A 21652-nucleotide genomic window follows, 5' to 3' on the forward strand; every position below is an offset into this window, starting at 1 on the left:
TAGAATATTATCCCACTTACTTTGTGTATGTGCTCTGTCTATTTTTATATAAGTGCCATTTTTTTGTGTCAAAGTGTGAAATTGTATTTTTGTTCAGCCAGTCTCACATATTTTTGCATGCATAAAATGCATAATTTTCATATCCAACGTTTGTTTTGTTACAATCAGCCCTTAAATTCAACTGAGGTCCTCCATCTACATCAATGACAGAGACAGCTGCCACACACGTCTCTAGCTTCTGTGAGACAACTTCATACGGTAAGTTAAAGAGGAAGAAATGGAGGGCCGACCGTGATATTGCTGCATTTGTCGCTCTTTTGTTCAGAAGTAGAGCGTGAAAAAGAATCACCTCTTTTCCTGCGGCAAATGGAGTGTGAAGTCGACTTGAACCATAAGCGCTGATGCAATCAAACAATGGTAATAATGTGTAAAATGCAAACAGCTTCAGATGGCTTGAACGGCGTGTTTGGAATCTAAAGCAATAATGCGTACAAAATGCCACGGTGGTACATTTGCTGTGCGACTCCTGAAAGAAGTGAATCACTGAAGTCCTGCTGAGCTGCAACATTTTTATCATGTTTTTCCCATTTTTCAATTGAACACATATGGATATAATTAAATACCCAATCAATGGGACAAGGATGCATCTCTAAGAAATCATCACTGACAGATTCCTTTGAGGAACTCACTGCATGGAGGTTATTATTCAGGTTCAAATAATCACTTTTATTTAATTTTTTCGTAACCGTAGAGCAAAATTATTGCACACATTTTTTACTTTTGTTATGTTCTTAGTTGTTAAATGGTTAAATAATTGGAGGGATATATTTTAAATGGTTTTGAGTGGGACCTTGAGCTTTGCTTCAAACCAGCTATCACAATTAAACCTGAATAACTATATACCTCTAGGAACTCTAGAGGAGACAAATGTGAGACTAATGTGGTCTTATTCTCAGGAGTAACATTTGAGAAGCAAGAGATGTCTCAATTTACTCAATTTTTAAGAGATCTCTGTCTTGTTTTTATGTTTTTATGTTTTAATGTCACAATGAGACAGTTGCCAATTAGGATAACATAACAGTTTTAAACGGTTAAAGACTTATTTATAAGAAATGCACAAATAAATTATTAGTTTCATTGGGAAGTCATATGAAATTGGGGTGCTCTAAACATGGCTATCAACACATCTCATCTCTATATAACGACTTTATTCAACACTTTTTTTCTCTTCTGTGTCTCTGCTGCATGTTCACGAAAGTACCATTTCAGTTGCGTTGCTGTCTATGGAAGGTAAGAAAGCTCTCGGATTTCATCAAAAATATCTTAATTTGTGTTCCGAAAATGAACAAAGGTCTTACTGGTTTGGAACGACATGAGGGTGAGTAATTAATAACAGAATTTCCAGTTTTGGGTGAGCTATCCTATCTATCATTTAAAAGCTGATAGATACTGTAGGTGTGTAAAGATGTATCTGTTCATGGGACAAAATCCTTAGCTGAGGTGTATGTGTATGTAGGTTTTAAGACTCACACTCTTTGGACATCCCCACAGCGAAGCACTTCTGCAGCCGGCAGTACTGACAACGATTCCGAGTCACCTTGTTGATAATGCAGTTCTTCTCCCTGTGGCATGTGTACACCATGTTCTTCTGGATACTTCTGCGGAAAAAACCCTGTGGAGAGAGATATTTAGAGTAATTTAGATAATTTAGAGTATTTCCAATGAACTGGTTTCCATTTGTCTCCATTTCCAGATGTTGTGAAGCAGATTAAATTCATGCTGGTCAGACAAAGTCTGAACATTGAAAGAGACTCAAATAAGTTTATTCAATAAACCCTGTTCTTTGTTATAATTGTTTTATCTCATCCTTTCAACTCTTTCCCGGCTTCCTCTGTTGACCTCTTGGTTGACAATCCTGGATATCAGACAAATAACCCCCCACCTTCCCCAGCTCCACCTGTATAGATCTGCTACGAGGTGATTCATGTTTGCTATATGGGGGTTATGTAATGTGTTATATTTGCAGCAGCAATATTTCTTACGTGCTCACAGCAGCATGTTGTGGATGTATTGGCAGTAGCAAGTCTTTGTAGCAGATCTTTTCTGGCAAGACCAAATACATGAACTTTGTCAAGCTCATTACCATGCCACTCTGAGAGCTGTTATGACAATAAATAAATGAATAAATAAATAAATAAATAAATAAATAAATAAATAAATAAATAAATAAATAAATAAAAATAATTAAAAATGAACTTATTTTGGATACAAGACAAAATGGCAATGGGATCTATTAAAGTTACCAGATCCAACAGGTCATTTTATCACTTCAGAACATCCAGGTTAAACCAGTCGATTGCTTTTATACTACTTTATTCCACATTTAGGAATTAAAAAATTTTGGACCCCATTGACTATTACCATTTGGATAAAAAACACATCAAACACAAGGTTCATCAAATATCGTTTGTGTGTTTCATAGAGGAAAGAAAAGTATAAATATTCAGAAAGGCATGAGGTTGAATAAATGATGACCTATTTTTTGAAGAACACTTTTCTTAAGTGATAAGTTTAAGTGTTAGACTAGCTGCACCCTACATGCATAGTCACAGAAGATTACAGATCGAAACGCTTTCAAAAATAACTCATATGGCCTAATTAAAATAACTAATTAAAAATGGTTTGATGATTTTGGCAGAGCAATTTGTAGCAGGTCCCTCTTATCGGTCTTGACACAATAAAATGATAACCTAGAGAATTAAATAGTAGGAAGCATTTTTAAGTTTTTAGTGAAAATTAATTTGTTGTTGCTCTGTGATCAGTACTATTCAAAAGATGATCAGTCATGAGAGTGTGCACACAATTCCTGCAGTTGATGTGTATGCATGTGAGTGCTTCTACGTAAGATAGAATTTCCATTTGCCTTACTGATGAGGCATTGCACGTTCATTAGGGTAGAAAGCATGATGGGTAATATATTAAACTGGAGAATATCGCTTGAAGATCACTCACTCCGATGCTACAGGGGTCCCCTGCTTTACTTCATATAACAACACTGACATAATCTCCCATCTCTCTGCATTATTAAGCTGGCTAAGAGAATCAGTTATTTATGGTGATGTCAGCTCAAAGCATTTCCTTGCAAGGATCTGTATCTCATTAATGGATGAGATGATTGGTTGTTTATTGTGATGTTCAGCTGGTGTGCTGAGCCCAAGGCTGCTGTGACTTTGCCCCTGTGCAGTCAGTTGGTTTCTAAGGTCAGGCAGTCTGTGCATGTGGCATTTCCCTTGAAACAAAGAAAATGTGCTGGTGATGTACAAACCCGATTCCTAAAAAGTTGAGACACTGTAAAAATTGTGAGTAAAAAAGGAATGGAATAATTTACAAATCTCATAAACTTATATTTTATTCACAATAGAATATAGATAACCTATCAAATGTTGAAAGTGAGACATTTTGAATTGTCATGCCAAATATTGGCTCATTTTGGATTTAATGAGAGCTACACATTCCAAAAAAGTTGGGACAGGTAGCAATAAGAGTTAAATTTACATATATGGAACAGCTAGAGGACCAATTTGCAACTTATTAGGTCAGTTGGCAACATGATTGGGTATAAAAAGAGCCTCTCAGAGTGGCAGTGTCTCTCAGAAGTCAAGATGGGCAGAGGATCACCAATTCCCCCAATGCTGCGGCGAAAAATAGTGGAGCAATATCAGAAAGGAGTTTCTCAGAGAAAAATTGCAAAGAGTTTGAAGTTATCATCATCTAAAGTGCATAATATCATCCAAATGTTCAGAGAATCTGGAACAATCTCTGTGCGTAAGGGTCAAGGACGGAAACCATACTGGATGTCCATGATCTTCGGGCACTGCATCACATACAGGAATGCTACTGTAATGGAAATCACAACATGGGCTCAGGAATACTTCCAGAAAACACTGTCGGTGAACACAATCCACCGTGCCATTCGCCGTGATCTATAGTCAAAAAAAGAAGCCATAGAAAACTCTATAGGTCAAAAAAGAAGCCATATCCAAACATGATCCAGAAGTGCAGGCGTTTTCTGTGGCAAAGTGGAAAACTGTTTTGTTGTCAGACGAATCAAAATTTTGGGTTATTTTTGGAAAGGTCAACCCAAGTTGTTATCAGCGCTCAGTTCAGAAGTATGGTATGATGGTATGAGTGCATGAGTGCGTGTGGCATGGGCAGCTTTCACATCTGGAAAGGCACCATCAATGCTGAAAGGAATATCCAAGTTCTAGAACAACATATGCTCCCATCCAGACGTTGTCCCTTTAGGAAAGACCTTGCATTTTCCAACATGACAATGCCAGACCACATATTGCAATAAATTACAACATCATGGCTGCGTAGAAGAAGGATAGGTTAAAGAGGAAGATGGTACTGAAATGGCCAGAAGCCTGAAGTCCAGATCTTTCAGTCCCCCCATAAAAAGAAGAGGGGATGCCACACAGTGGTAAACATGGCCCTTTCCCAACATGTGTTGATGCCATGAAATTTAAAATCAACTTATTTTTCCTTAAAATTTTCTCAGTTTTAAACATTTGATATGTCATCTATGTTGTATTCTGAATAAAATATTGAAATTTGAAACTTCCACATCATTGCATTCTGTTTTTTATTATCAATTTGTACAGTGTCCCAACTTTTTTAGAATCAAGTTTGTATTTGTGTAAGATACAAAACTGCATAAGATAATAGAATTTTTTTTTATTTTAAGAATTCATCTTGAGCCTACAGTAAATATTGTTTGTCAAGGCATGCATCACTATTTACATTACTAATTACATACACTATGTTTAACTAGTTACCTGTAATGGTATTACGTCATTTAATTACAAAAGGGGAAAAAATTTAATTGTAATCTGTTACAGTTACTGGGAAAAATGAGTAATTAAATTACAGTTACATATGAAAATGTTAACGATTACAAAGGGGGTTACATCTGAATACTATTACACACATACGGATTTGACTGACCACCATCCTATTCATGAATATGAACCAGCACCGTGTATGCGCACATATAATGTCTTTTTCAAATAAAAGATGTACAAATAGGTACGTCTGAACACGATGACACAATGGATTATTGTGATACACTGCAAACAATGATACATAGACCGAAAATTCAAAGAAGAGTAAACAGAAAGTAGCTGCCTTTAATCTTTCTGTTTTAAAGCTATTTTAATATTCATTTGTCTGTATAATGAATGTGTTGTAGGTCTGTGTTTTATTGGTTGTTTTTTCCCCTTTTCCCTCCCTCTATCTATCTACACTCCCACTTTTTCCTAGTCTTACACAGCCATTTCTGAAGTCTTTTTTAGGTCTAAGAGGTTAAAGACCAGTGCTGAAACAGGAGGATTTGAATGAAACCTCCTTCAACAACACTGAACTACCCACTGAGGGCTTCTCACCACACACCTGGTGAGAAGATAGATTCAATATAGATTCTTAAAATGCTGGGATGAATCTTGTATTCTATGACAACATTTTTTTAACTGTGATGCTGAATCTATGCCACTCAGAAAATATTTTACTTGGTTCAAAAGTCCAAACTGAATTGAATGAAAAAATGTGTGTATTGAAAAAAAAAAAGAAAAAATGAATTGAATGAAAAAGGTTGTTTTTTTAATAAATAAAGGATAAAGGGATAGGTTTGTTTTATAGTTGTTAGATTATGTAGGGATGTGTTTGCTGTAGAGATGTTAGATGGCTGCTCACCTGGCTCCAGAGTTTACTTCTGTAGACTTTTCTGTTCTCAGATGACTTACAACAGGTGGCATGTAAACGGTACAGATTAATGGACAAGATAATGCCAGATCTGTCTGTGTTTGAGAGGATCTTTGATGATTGTCCAGCTCTCTGTAGTGATATGGAGATAAGTGCTGGTTCACTTCACATGGTTTATCCATCCTTAACAAAAGCGGCTAACAAAAACTGAGTGCTATACCTGAGGAGCTCTCTCAATGTAAACTGTGTCTTAACTAGGATCATTATCTTCCATCTTGTTATCTTAATGGGGTACAGATAGTGTGTCTGGGCTTCTCATTTACAGATTAAAAAACGAAAGTGCCGCTCATCAATTATTTACCTCCCACCCCACCCCACTTCTCTTCTCCATTCCGTCCCGCTTGCTCTGGTGTTTTGTGTTGTCTGAGCATTCAGTACGGGCCCAGGACAGGATCACATTTCAGTCCTAATCGCACAGACATCTTATCATGGTTAATGAAAACAGAGAGGACACAGGAGACCAGAGACAGAGAGAGAGAGAGAGAGAGAGAGAGAGAGAGAGAGAGACTGAGAAAAATAAAACAGAAGTACACGAAAAGAAACAATAACGTTTGAAAATATTTTCACGTTCAATAGAAAATGAAAATATGAGTGGTGCAAAATTCTCACCTGTTTAGAATCATTGCCAGAGCATTGCTAAGAGGTTTGTTTGTGCATTGCTACAGTGTGCCAAAAAAATTAATCTGTAGAAAACTCAAAAGGTCTTGGTAATTTTCTGCTAATTTTCTTTAATCCTTAAACACAACACGTAATTCAAAATACAGAGAAAAAAAAAAGTATTTTGCCACTGTAAGGCTGGTCAGACCCCCTTCTTGCTCTGGGCCCCTCCCTCTCTCTGGGCCCTTTGAAGCTTCCTAATCCCCCCCCCCCCCCGCCCCCCAAAAAGTACACTTCCAAGTCTCTTTGATATTTAGACGCAGTTATTTGACTGAGGCATTGTCAGCAAACAGACCAGAAACACAGAGGTAAGTATGCAAAACAGCAGTTTTATTGACAGACAGGCCGTGGAAATGAGAAGCAACAATCAGAGGGTGAGTAATATGCAGTTGTAAAGGTTTCAGGTTTCTTAGCTGATGGTAACAGATGATTGTCTCTTGTAGGTGATCTGGAGGAATGAAGGAGCATCTAAGGGTGAGTAAACACAGGTAAGCACCAAGGTAAGGAGTCAGGCTTAGTTCGGAAATGCAAACTGTAGACCAGACGATGAGGCAGTGTAGAGAGTGCAGTGATATAGGGATCTTAACGAGCTGAGGGAGGTGCGGGCAATCAGTGCTCTGGTGATTTGGGATCTGGTGTGCACTGGGGCTGATGATTGGTGACTGGGGTGACTGAGACTCCTTGACTGAGGTGACTGGGACACCTTGCCTGTGCTGACATTACTCTCCCCTCCCGGAAGGCGTGACCTCTACCGTAGATGTGCTAACTGTGGAGGGAGGGTGGGGGTTAAGGAGAAGGGCAAGGAGTCGAAGAAGCACTGGTAGCAAGGCAGGCAGATGACTGAACAGGAAAAGCCGTCCTCTCAAAGCTGGATGTGGTAACATCCTCCTTGGGCCAGACATGAGAACTGCAGCCCTCTCTGGGCTTAACTCGGGAACTGAGGCCCTACCAGAGCCATAGATGGGAACATCTACCCTTACTAGGCTGGAAGTGGAAACAGGAGCCCTCTCTGGGCTAGACTCAGAATCTGAGGGCCTCCCTGGGCCAGATGTGGGAACAACAGCCCTCTCTGGGCTTGACTTGGAAACAGGAGCCCTCTCTGGGCTGAACGTGGGAACAGCAGTACTCTCTGGGCTTGATGTGGGAACAGGAGGCTTCCCTTGGGATCTGAGGCCCTCCCTGGGCTGGACGTGGGGACAGGAGCCCTCTCTGGGCTAGACTCAGGTTAAGCAGGAGAGCTGGATGGGACCAGCGGAGATGAAGGAGAAGAAAGAGGGTTGGATGCCTTGTTGAGCTCTGTGACGTGAGTGGGCTCCCTGTTGAGCTCTGGAGAGCATTCTGGGGTGGACTCTTGAATCTGGTCAGGGGCTAGAGCCATCTCTTGATCCTGGTCAGGGGCTAGGGACATCTCTCGATTTTCTGACTGTTGAACAGTCGGAAGGCTTGACAGTGGGGCATTTGGCATTTCTGGGCTAAGGACTGGAAAAGGGATGTGGATTTGAGTGCTGACTGGACAGACTGGTTTGCGGGGTCTACCATCTTGGCCCCCAGTTCGACTGTTTGATTTCCATCTACAAGCCCAGGGGTAAATGGGAGGTAATGGGTGATCGGAGCCATTGGTTAGGAATGTGGGTGGGATGAGCTGGAGAGACAAGGTGTGTTTCAGAGGGGCTGGTCGAGGATGATTCTCATTCTTCTTCATTTCCTTTATTTCTTCTACCTCAAAAGTAGAACCATTCAAATAAAGGATGAGATTAATCAGCTCAACCAAGGGAAAACAACACGCAAGTAGATCACAATAGATCTTTTCTGCATCCAGACCCAACTGAAAACAAGCACCAAGTGCAGCGTCGTGTCAGCTCACCCGGTAAGACAGCTCAAAGAATTCTTCCACATACCTTTTCAATGGCCGACCTACCTGCCGCAGACACCAGAGCTGGTCCTCAGCCCAATTCATATTTGTTGGTCTGGTCTTCTGTCAGCAAACAGGCCAGAAACACAGAGGTAAGTTTGCAAAACAGCAGTTTTATTGACAGACGGGTTGTGGCAATGAGAAGCAATAATCAGAAGGTGAGTAATATGCAGATGTAAAGGTTTCAGGCCCCTTAGCTGATGGTAACAGATGATTGTCTCTTGCAGGTGATCCAGAAGAGCAAGGGAGTGGTGGATCTGGTGTGCACTGGGGCTGATGACTGTGGTGACTGTGGTGAGTGTGGTGAATGAGACTCCCTGACTGAGGTGACTGGGACTCCCTGCCAGTGCTGACAGGCATGTTGCTAGGCTGTTCTTGGTGGTTTAGTACGTTACTAAGAAGGCTCTTACGGTGTTCTGGGTAGTTTGCTAGGGCATTATTAGGGGATTTTTAAGGTGTTCTTAGGTCTATGGCTCTAGCTCCTCCTTCTGTAGACTAGTAGGTATGGATTCCATATAAAAAAAATTTACTCAAATCAAAATGACGCTGTAAGGGAGAGATTTACAGTTTTTCTAAACAGTTTAGATCATGTGTGATTTTTAAAACCAGTACAATTCATTGAACATACTGTACTGTACTTCTATCCCCCATTTCTTTTCTGTCAAAAATAGACATGGAACTACTAAGGTCTATATGATTTCTTTGCCATCTTTATCAGTAACCAGGCATAGTTTGTTTAAAGGCCAGAACACACCAAGGCGACTTCAAAGAACTAGCACCAATGAAAGCTAGCAGTGTTGTCACCTCGCATCGGCTGTGCCTGGCAGAGATGCTAAAGAGAGCTCATGTTTTGTCATTGTGAGTGGCAGTAGCAGAGTGGTGGAGTTTGGGGGATTTGTGTCACTTTTCCCCATTTTTTCATCACAGAATAAGGCAGAAAATATATTTTATAGTTTCTGTAATAAACTACGTTAATTGGCACTGCATAATTCATTCACTTTATTTATTCAATACCTGAAGATGCATTGAAAAACATATATTAATAAACATATATACAACCACATACTGTCACAATCAAGTGTTTATTGTCTTCATGTTTCATCAGTCAAAACGCTTCTGCTATTTATTCAGCTTACCCACAGTGATAGCTGGCCACTTTTGTCCATATCAGGGCTTTCCTGGCACGTCATAAGTTATTATTTCTATGAGTTCATTTTGGACTTTCTGCATGAGACCGCCCTCTGGCTTCGAGTATGAATGAAGCATACACTGCATGAGTGTTTAGCGCACAAATAAAACATCAGGCCATGCACAGACTATATTGTCTCTTTGAATTAAATTGTAGATTTATTCACACTTGCCTGAAAAAGTGTGAGGGACGGATTTGTGAGGGACGGATTTAAGTTTTATTAAAAGTGCATACGCCCATGATCAGGTCCTGTCACAGCTAGCAAGACAACGAGAGTCTTGAGCAAATTAAGCCTTTTTGCCTTTACTCTTCTAAGAACATAAAACCCCAAAAGATAACAGAGTAAGAATTGGATAGCTATAGTTGAACAGAACCATTTTAATGGCCTAATAGACAAGAGACTGTAGGTTACAACTTGTGCCCAACCCTTGTGCTCAACGTCTCTTGCTCTGTAGGTCTCTAAGCAGCAATCCACCGAGCTATTATCTCATTCTTGGAGAGGGTGAGCAACACAGATGGCTTGAGTAATTCTACACCCCTCACAGCTCTTAAAAAAATGCTAATGCACTATGGCAGCCTCATGTGTTAGTCCATTAGCATATAAAGATAACTGTCTCATTTTAACTTGTCAACATTTAACCTTAACTGAAAATTCAATTTAATCTCCTTGGCTATAAAAGAGTAACCTCTTAGTAGTAACAATTCCCTTGTTTCCATAAATGAGCATTAGCCTGATTAAATGGCAGGTCTACAGGGGTCTAAACCTCACATCCCAGGCAGGAGATATCAGTGACAGACCCTAAAGACCTCCAGTGTCCCTCACTGTAAGAAAGGTTCACAAACAGCCCTGTCAGACCGAATTACACAGCAGACAGAACCAAAATCTCTGGACATTTTAAAGAGCCATTTACTGCTGAAGTTCAGAGAACAATGGCGTAACATGAAACCACTTTATACTGTGTCCGTAAGGCTGGATGACATGGCATTAAAGTTTGATGAAACTGAAGCGGATCGGTGGGAAAGCCTGGGTCATAAGTGTGTGTAAGGCTTGGCACTTAACAAAGAGAGATATGGATCTGAAACAGTGCCAAAATGTCTGTTCTCACATACACAGACGAGATCACACAAACAGTAAGCCACACGATCATTATCATTACTGACAAATAACTATCACGTTAAATTACAGGGCATGACCTATATAATATTCAAACTAATTCACTGTATTAGTATAAGTATAAAGTACACTTTCAAAATAACAAAATAATCAAAATAATCCAACAATGTACAAAACAACTGTGTACAAAGTGAAAGTAGCACAAATATTGTAATTCTCTGATTTTCTTTTACATGCAATTGAAAATTGAGCTGCAAGATGCAAAGAACCAATTATATTTGTAAGAAACAAGAAGTGTGTGTGTGTGTGTGATGCAAGGGGCATGAAAGTAGTGCTAGTAGCGGGTATGCTACGATTGACCAATCAGAATCAGGTATTCCAGAGAACAGTTTCTTGCAAATATAATTGTGACTTTGTGATGCTGGCCTTTTTTTTTTTTTGCCTCCTTTATCTTTAATGGGATAGGAAATAGGAATCAAAGGGAAATTAGCTGGATTCACATTTATATGAACTTATTGCATGACACATGCATGCACATTACCTGCTGAGCCTCCTCTCAAATAAATATTCCTGATTTAATAATCTTATAATAGCCCACCTGTCATCACATTTCTTCAAGTACTCCTTTTACTCTCAGATTACATGAGATGAAACATAATGGATCTCCAAAACAAAACAACAAAACCAGAGGGAGGACCTCAAATAAAGGCCTGCACTCCACAACTGTGTGAAAAAGAAAGTGTCCAGGAATCTAGGAAGCAGCTACACTCTCGAATCCAATCTTCCAACCCACATGTTATTTCTTTATTCATCAGCGTGAGCTGTTTCTCTCTCAAATCTACAGCAAATAGTATGTTAATTGAGCTATATTTATCTCATACCATCTTTCCTTGCAAAAAACCACGTTATTTCTTTATTTATGAGTGTGAGTTTTTTAAAATAAAAATAAGTATATTTTCAGTCTTCATTTTATGAACTTATCAGAGGTTATGCATATTTACAAATGTCAAAACTTGCAAAGTTACTTGTTACTTGTACTGGCAAATAATCTTTTAACAATCAATTGTAAAAAACAATGGAAATTTCTTACTTTGAAATGAGTTCCATATTTATTCATTTAAATCACAGCCTTTTGTAGTTTATTGATCATTACCTTTATGAAAACAGGGCCATATTATAACTGTAATTTTACTTTCATTAATTGTGTACAATTTAACAGTATTTCAAAGACAATATAAGTAAATATACAAATTTCAGAGAACTTCACATTTAGTTTGCACTTAAGTATATTCTTTCCAAGTACATCCCTTTCATAAAAGAAATCTTTTTTAATATTATGCTAAACTACTCCCCCCCCCACCAGTGTTTGTGGACAGTAATTTAAAAGAGCTGCCACATCTGAACAAATCAGATCCCAACTTTTCAAACAAATAGGATTACAGGGTTAATCAAATAAATCTATTTTCAAGTCTCAGTAGCTAATGGAGGAGGACACCTCTGGCATCTCTAAACCCAATCCTTATTTCAGACTCACCTTCTTTGATGGTCAAGTGATTCTGTGGAAGTTCAAAGACAGTGACTTCTTCTATATCTGTTCTCTGTGTCTCTAAGATATGGATACCTCAGCTCTAGAAAGTTTCCTGTCCCAGAATCAGAGAGGGCATCCGGAAACTGTGCACTTCTCACATCTTACATAAAGAGATTAATCCTGCAACGCCTCAGGTACATTCCTAATTGAATATTAAACCACTATGCTATTTTGTAGCATAAACAGTGAGAGTTCACACTGAAAATTTACCCGGATGATATGCTTATTTAAACAAACTGTTATATTCTGGATACTTTGTGCACTCAATGTTTGCAGCTTTCATAAAGAGACTTAATAGTTGTATTGTGTGAGCTTTGTTCCTGCTGGTGCAACTAATTTTGTTTGTACTTTGGTCGCATTGGTGCGACATCAAATTTGCTCAACTCTCTTTGATTATGGGCTGCCATTTTTGTTGCATATGAGACATTAACATTGCAAGAGCCATTTATCAGCTTGGGCTAATCCTGTTACAGGGGCTGGTGTGCTAGTAAAATGCTCGACGAAGGAGATAAAGAAAAGGGTACTTTAATGATCCACAGGAGAACCGGGCCACAACCAAACACAGATCATCGTAGCATAAAACAATGTCATCAAACATCAAACGATAGCAGACCCACTGGAACTAAACAGACGGGGTATTTAAACACAAGGAACGTAATCAGAGGAATGGAAAACAGGTGGGGAGTAATCAAATAACAAAACGAGGAACGGAACATGACCAAATAAGGAGAACACAAAAGGAACAGAAGTCCATAATTGTAACAGTTTGCCCCCTCCCGGAAACGGTGCATCCCCGCACCAACAGAAAAAGTCCAGAGGAGGGAGGGTGGGGGTTCAGGAGGTGGGCGAGGGGCAGGCAAGGGGCAGGCAATGGAGAAGAAACAGAGCATAGAACCAGGGTGGAGTGGATGGAGGGAGGAGCCAGGGAGGAGCCCAGAGCAGGAGGAGCCAGATGGACATCCAGAGGCCAGCCAGGATAGCGCCCATGGTAGAGTCGACAGTGGGAGGAGCCATGGTGGAGGAGGAGCCGACAACACCAGGGGGCCGACTGACGGAGACTCAGTCGATGGACGAGGAGCCCAAGATGGAGCAGAGCAGCCGCAGAGCCAAGGTGACACAGAAGGCTCAGGCGACCAAGGCGGAGGCGGGGCACTGGAAGACCGCTGCGGAGCCGGAGTGACTGAGGATGGAGGTGGAGCCGAAGGGAAGGAGGAGCCTGACAGAGCCGAAGGGATGGAGTGACGAGACAAAGCCAGAGGAATGGAGTCCCGAGGCGGCAGATGGTTGATGACTGACCAAGGTGGAGCCGGAGGGATGAGGGAGCCCGGTGGAGCAGGTGGGATGCCGGGCCACGGCGGAGACGAGGGAGCTAAGAGCCAAGGCGGAGCCGCTGGGTCGAAGGACCGAGGAGGAGTCCAGGGCTCGGAGGCTGGAGGTGGAGACAGGGAATCCACACGCCAAGGCGGAGCTGGGGACTGGAAGTCCTGCGGCGAACCATCGCATCCAGATGGCGCGGACTGAAGGTGAGCTGCGGGACTGACTGGCACCAGTGGAGATGAAGTCGAGGAACTGGCTGGTCTAGGAGGAGATGAGAGAGAGGGAGGATGGGAGGAAACAGGAGGGTCAGGGCTGGACAGAACCAGTGGAGAAACAGGAGGATCAGGGCTGGGCGGAACCAGCGGAGAAACAGGAGGGTCAGGGCTGGACGGAACCAGCAAAAGAGGAGAAGAGGAACTGACAGGTCTAGGAGGAGGCAGGAGAGGGAGGTTGGGAGGGAACATAGGAGGATCAGGGCTGGACAGAACCAGCGGAGAAACAGGAGGATCAGGGCTGGGCGGAACCAGCGGGGAAACAGGAGGTTCAGGGCTGGCCGGAAACAGCGGGGAAACATGAGGATCGGGAACTGCCTCCCCAAACCAGTCTATAAGGTCCAATAATTCCTCTCTATAATTCCCAAAAACCAAATGCAGCTCACCCTCAGTCGCAGGAGTGTGGGCAGGGCTTTCCTCCACGCCCTCAATCTCCACCAATCGTCCCACGACGCACGGTGTTACCGGCTCACACAACTGGTCAGTCGCGTACTCGAGTTCCTGCTCCCTGTCGGTGATAGGCTCGGGCTCTGCGGCTGCGGTGGGCTCTAGCTCCGTGCAGCGGGATGGTGGCTGGCTGGTCTCTGGTTCGGGAGTGGGGCTGGAGAGATCCTCTTCGGCGGTGCAGATGGTAAATAGGGATCCATTTTTCTCCAGCACCCACTCCACGAAAGTGGCGAAATCCTCTCTGGGACCGTTCACTGGCAGGCGTGCCTTACACTGCTCGCTCAGGCCAGCATAGTAGAAATTAGAGAGCGAGTGGTCTGGGAAGTGGGTAAGGCACGCCAGATCGAAAAAGTCCCTAGTATGGTCCTCCAGCGAACGGTCTAGTTGCTCTAGGCACAGGAGTTGGACTGCTGGGCTTGCCATTCCGAGAGAGGGGAAAACAAAACAAAGAAAAACAAAAAGAAAAAGAAAAACTCCGCTAAACTGTTTGGGTCCGTGATTCTGTTACCGTCGCTGGTGTGCTAGCAAAACACTCGACGAAGAAGATATAGAAAAGGGTACTTTAATGATCCACAGGAGAACCAGGGCACAACCAAACACAGATCATTGTTGCATTAAACAATGTTATCAAACATCAAACGATAGCGGACAAACTGGAACTAAACAGACGGGGTATTTAAACACAAGGAACGTAATCAGAGGAATGGAAACAGGTGGGGAGTAATCAATTAACAAAACGAGGAACGGAACATGACCAAATAAGGAGAACACAAAAGGAACAGAAGTCCATAATTGTAACAAATCATTAACATTGCAAGAGCCATTTATCAGCTTGGGCTAACAACTGATCTCAATGTATGTTGTATTAAATGTTAAATGAGTATATGAGTAAGGGGAGATAATATTGACAGCACAATATAAATACCACAGTTATTTTTACAGACCTAAATGCCACTTCTGCAGTGGGGATCAATGGATCTGGTTGACTTTGATTTAATTTGATTTGGTGACAGCGCTATAGTGTCTTTAATTCTAACTAAATTTCTTGATTAAATGTCAGTATTTGACATAATAGATGATGCATCTAATAGGCATAAATAATATGCATAAAAAAGGTAAAAATGCCTGCTGATATCAATTTAAGGAGGCAAATATAGTCCTTCAATGGAAAAGTGCAGTATTGCAGTGGCCTCTACAGTTTGGTGCCAATTCCACTCTGTGGGAACAGTATGTCCTTCTGACAATAATATACACTCTTTATACTTACAGTATCGGTCCTGTTGATGTTTTTAGAAGCAGGCTGCTGTTGATGCTTTCATTACATGACATACTTGAGGCTCTTAATTGAATAAGGTAATGCATAAATTTGCCATGCACATTAGCTTACGAAGGTCAAGGAGAACAGTGTATAAAATTCCTTAAAGTATCTTAAAGGGTAATGCAGAAATTTAATGGTCCAATCAATAAGATAATTAAAAGTGCAAGCATTATGATGCAGACTTTGCTTCTACGGTGAAGCAAAACTAGTGGACAAAATTTTCAAGTTTAAGTTACATTGCAATTTTATTAAAAAAATAAATAAATGCTGTATGCTGGTTGGTATTACAAAGAAATTACAAGGCATATTTCTCTCAACTCTACAATTCATTATGAAAAGAAGTACACTTTAGACTATTTTTTAATAAAAAGAGTACTGAATGTAATGTAATGGATGCATTATTGCAAGCTATTGAAACTAAATGAAAATATATTATAGTTTCAATTCATTATGCAGCTAGTTGTGCTTTTTAAGTGGGACTTAAGCAATCATATTATATAAAAAAAATAGACCTTTGTCAGAGTAGTGTCATATTTAATTTTATACAGGAATGAAAATGAGGCTGTGAAGAAGTACAGTGTGTTCAGTGGATTGTACTTTTGTTTTACAACATGCCAACTGAGAAAAAAAGCAACAGCAGACTTTTAGTAAACAAAAACTCAAGATTTTTCCATTTTGAATGTTGTTACTTTGACTTCAGTCAATAATAGGGAGTTATCATGCTTTTCACTTTAGAATACTGATCAAATAATAATTATCATAATTAGTAAATCCTTTTGAAGGGTTTGGTAATACTTGCATCATTACTAGCTGGCTACCATGACCCTCACTTTAAAATTAATTATAAATTATGCATTATTCACATTCACATTTACGTCACAACCTGTGTGTAGTACCTCTCAGTAGTTCTCCAGGAGATTACTGATTAGCAACTGAGTGCTATTACTTACAAATTCATTAATTTCTTGTTCGTTAATAGTAGTAACTAGAATGTTAAAAGTGCATTAATCATTTGTCCCTGTGTAGTTATAGATTAATGATGCCACTATCCTAAGTGTTACCAAGACTGTATATATAGTGAGCTTTTGTTATTGTGTTTGACCACCACACAACCTGACACAAGCAATTATGGTGATTAAAATATATCTTAATGTCATTTCTACTGAAACCTGTTTGCCATGTATTTGTAATTATACATTTATAATGAAGAAGAAATTTAGTACAGTAAACATATATTAGCTTTACATGTCATTTTGACACACACAATAATTAAAATTGCATTTATGCACATGTACTTTACATGTGATTTAGTATGCTAGTCAAGATACTAACAACATACTTGTTTTATTAAAACATAATGACTTTAAAATGTACTTTAATTTAAAAACAAATTTAACAGCATTGCAAAGAGCATGTGTCAAAGGTATTTAAAGTGTGGCCAGTAAAATTATATTATCTGCAAGTAGTTTTCAACTATAAGTGTACATTCAATACAATTAAGCACATTCCTTTTTCATAAGAGATTAGAAAAAGCATTTGATTATGTTTTGTCAGTGCATTACAAAATTATCTGAAAACATGGAAATAAAGGTACATTTCAAGGTAATCATTAATTAAAAGTAGTTTGAAAGTAGGGCTGTAAAAATTCCTCACAATTATTATATGGCCTTGAAGACATAAAAGCAATGATTAATAAACAGCAAAGGCTGTGATTTAATTGCATAAACATGGAACCTGCAGTTTCAAAGTGAATGAGTTGTGCTCTCTTCTGTCCTATACACACACAGTGTTTTCAGTATGGTCTCAATCCACACAAATTCCAGAAGGTATGTTTTGCTTTAAAACCAAAGTATGGTTTGCCTAACTTGCACTGTGAACACAATGCACATCCAGGTAACAGAAAAGGAACAGATGCCAGCGATTCTTCCTCGATTCAAAGTGGTCTTAATCTCTCAAAGTTTTTGAAAACTTGTGAGGGACAGGAAGTTTAAAGCAAGAGAAAGACAGAGGACACATGTCAGAAAGATGCCAATGTCAAAAAGGATTACAGAGTCAAAGCAACCAGACCGCAGCAAGTCTGGCGCCTTTACTTGGCTTAGCTTGAGATGTGTCTTTTTTGTATGCATATGCATACACGTATGCTCAGCCATATGTTTCCTCACTATGTTACCAATTCAAATCAGATCTCCAACCCAATATCAAACAAAGCATGCTCACGGCAAATGATGCAAATGATGCAAGTGAGCAGAAGAGAGCCACATGCATCAGTTGTGTCTTTGGGCTCACAATTACAGGGCGTTATGTATGTGAATCACCAGGCAGAGAATTAGAAATCAGGTACATTATGGGGCAGGAATTTGAGTAGTTAAAAGTAGTTAAAATATAATAGACATAATTTGCCCCAATAACAACAGTTTACAGCAAGAACACTATACACTGAAAAAAAAATGATTCATTGAATTTACAATTTTTGTGTCTCAGTGGTTGCATTCTTTTTTTTAAAGCTACATTTAAATGAACAAATTTAATTAACTAACTTTCAACATTTTTTTATTAAATGTAGCTAAAATAAATTTTTGCAACCACTTATTAAAATCAATGAATCGTTTTTTTTTTTTTTTTTCAGTGAGCAGTCAAAATGACAAAAATGCACATCCCTGTTTAAAAAAAGACACTTACAGTATATTGAAAAGACATGCTGCATACTGTGCACTGTTTCACAAAACAGAAGTACATGGTATATTTAACACTTCAGTTATTTATTTAGAATTTATTATTTATTCAAAACAGTAACCTTGGAGAGTGACATTAGATCTTATTTTCTATATATTCGCTGCAGGCTTCAAATCTAGTGCATTATGTAGTAGTGTGTCGGTGATATTCACGTGTGGTTATACATTTCTGTGTTTTTGTGACTGTACATCCAGACCACACCAGTGTCCAAATGCAGCAAATGCAATTTTCCCATGTCAGACACACATTCATACATGGCACAATTAATTTTTTTTCTTTGAAAGCAGTGAAGCATAGCTCTTTATATATATTTGCAATGTGTGTGTGTGGTGTGTGGACACTTTTTTCCCCTTGAGGAAAATATTATATATATATATATATATATATCTATATATATGCTGGTCATATAATTAGAATATCATCAAAAAGTTGATTTATTTCACTAATTCCATTCAAAATGTGAAACTTGTATATTATACTCAAATTCAATATTTCAATTATTGCATATATATATTTCAAATGTTTATTTCTTTTAATTTTGATGATTATAACTGACAACTAAGGAAAATCCCAAATTCAGTATCTCAGAAAATTTGAATATTGTGAAAAGGTTCAATATTGAAGACACCTGGTGCCATACTCTAATCAGCTAATTAACTCAAAACACCTGCAAAGGCCTTTAAATTGTCTCTCAGTCTAGTTCTGTAGGCTACACAATCATGGGAAAGACTGCTGACTTGACAGAGAGGTGAAGGGAAGGAAAAGATGTGGTAGAAAAAAAAAGTGTACAAGTAATAGGGATAACCGCACCCTGGAGGGGACTGTGAAACAAAACCCATTCAAAAATGTGGGGGAGATTCACAAAGAGTGGACTGCAGCTGGAGTCAGTGCTTCAAGAACCACGACGCACAGCCGTATATGGGACATGGGTTTCAGCTGTCGCATTCCTTGTGTCAAGCCACTCCTTGAACAACAGACAGCGTCAGAAGCGTCTCGCCTGGGCTAAAGACAAAAAGGACTGGACTGCTGCCGAGTGGTCCAAAGTTATGTGCTCTGATGAAAGTAAGTTTTACATTTCCTTTGGAAATCAGGGTCTCAGAGTCTGGAGGAAGAGAGGAGAGGCACACAATCCACGTTGCTTGAGGTCCAGTGTAAAGTTTCCACAGTCAGTAATGGTTTGGGGTGCCATGTCATCTGCTGGTGTTGGTCCACTGTGTTTTCTGAGGTCCAAGGTCAACGCAGCTGTATACCAGGAAGTTTTAGAGCACTTCATGCTTCCTACTGCTGACCAACTTTATGGAGATGCAGATTTCATTTTCCAACAGGACTTGGCACCTGCACACAGTACCAAAGCTTCCAGTACCTGGTTTAAGGACCATGGTATCCCTGTTCTTAATTGGCCAGCAAACTCGCCTGACCTTAACCCCATAGAAAATCTAAGGGGTATTGTGAAGAGGAACATGCGATATGCCAGACCCAAGAATGCAGAAGAGCTGAAGGCCACTAACAGAGCAACCTGGGCTCTCATAACACCTGAGCAGTGCCACAGACTGATCGACTCCATGCCACGCCGCATTGCTGCAGTAATTCAGGCAAAAGGGAGCCCCAACTAAGTATTGAGTACATGCTCATACTTTTCATGTTCATACTTTTCAGTTGGCCAAGATTTCAAAAAATCCTTTCTTTGTATTGGTCTTAAGTAATATTAAAATTTTCTGAGATACTGAATTTGGGATTTTCCTTAGTTGTCAGTTATAATCATCAAAATTAAAAGAAATAAACATTTGAATGAATATAGTATACAAGTTTCACTTTTTGAATGGAATTAGTGAAATAATAAGTGAGGTGGTGTTTCTGACATTTTGATGATATTCTAATTATATGACAAGCACCTGTGTATATATATAGATAGATAGATAGATAGATAGATAGATAAGATAAAGATTTAAATGTAAAAATGCAGTGTTTTCTATGAGGGTTTAAGTGTAGGGTTACAGGATACAGTTAGTACAGTATAATATCATTTTGACAATGGAAAGTCACCATAAAACATAAAAACCCAACATACTTTTTAATATCATTTTGACAATGGAAAGTCACCATAAAACATAAAAACACAGGGTTGTGAGTTCGAGTCTCGGGCCGGCAGGAATTGTGGGTGGGGGGAGTGAATGTACAGCGCTCTCTCCACCCTCAATACCACGACTTAGGTGCCCTTGAGCAAGGCACTGAACCCCAACTGCTCCCCGGGCGCCGCAGCATAAATGGCTGCCCACTGCTCCGGGTGTGTGTTCACAGTGTGTGTGTGTTCGCTGCTCTGTGTGTGTGCACTTCGGATGGGTTAAATGCAGAGCACAAATTCTGAGTATGGGTCACCATACTTGGCTGAATGTCACGTCACTTTCACTTTCACTTTTTCCCAATATGTGCGGGTGTGATTTTAGACCCTGTGGCTATAGAGCACCCTTGACTCGCCTATTATTCCATGAAGTTCATCCTCAGAACAAGTTTCTTACAATGGCGCAGTGCCCAGAGGGATGTACAGTATACCATATATGACACTGAAAGATCCTATAATCCTTATTCTAATCCTTTGAAGCTGTTAATGTCACCCATTCAAAGGCAATATGGCCTAGATATGCTATTTATCTTCTCCTTCTTTCTTGTTACATGGCAGAGAATGAGTGTGAATATGGATATGTAGTCTAAGTCTAATAACTGCTTACATTAATCATTTTCTCAAGTAACTAAGAATTATTTTGATAAATCTATATCTACTGATTATCCGCTTGAAGCATTCTGGGTAGCCAGTCCATCACAAGGTCAAGTCACCTTTATTTATGTAGCGCTTTATAAATGGCATAAAAGTCACTTTACAGTGTTAAACAGGAAAATAAAAAATTCAGTTCTGCTTTAAAGGAGCTCAACAGTCAATTTTCCAGTTTAAAGTCAGTTAGGAGTTTACTGAGCCAAAAGTCATAGTGACTTGTTGATAGTGGAACTGGACCTTAAAATATGTGTGACCAAAAAAGGAGTTAAAATAATAAATAAAACAATCATAATAAGAAAAGACAGAATAAGTGGATGGTAGCAGCACAGTGCTCATTCTGTAAATGCACAACGAAAAAGACGTGTTTTTAGTCAGATGTGCTTTTGGATTTTACTCTGGCTACTGTTGGAGCGCATCTGACCTCTTCTGGAATCTGATTCCAGCTTGTGCTGGCATAATAATCACAGATACAAGCATATCTGAAGGTTTAAGATCCAGTGCACGGGAGCTGCTTC

General features: G+C 39.7%; 1 protein-coding gene across 2 annotated transcripts in view; it reads right to left on the reverse strand.

The window, feature by feature from the left end:
- LOC109111109 (retinoic acid receptor beta-like) overlaps nt 1–21652 on the reverse strand; it is a 201871-nt gene that overhangs the window by 31805 nt on the left and 148414 nt on the right. For both annotated transcript variants that reach the window (XM_042744848.1, XM_042744849.1), the window contains one exon: nt 1531–1672. In XM_042744848.1, coding sequence (XP_042600782.1) covers nt 1531–1672 — 142 coding nt within the window. The remainder of the gene's footprint in view (nt 1–1530; nt 1673–21652) is intronic.

The sequence above is a fragment of the Cyprinus carpio genome, chromosome B19 (genome assembly GCF_018340385.1).
Source record: "Cyprinus carpio isolate SPL01 chromosome B19, ASM1834038v1, whole genome shotgun sequence".
Lineage (NCBI taxonomy): Eukaryota > Metazoa > Chordata > Actinopteri > Cypriniformes > Cyprinidae > Cyprinus > Cyprinus carpio.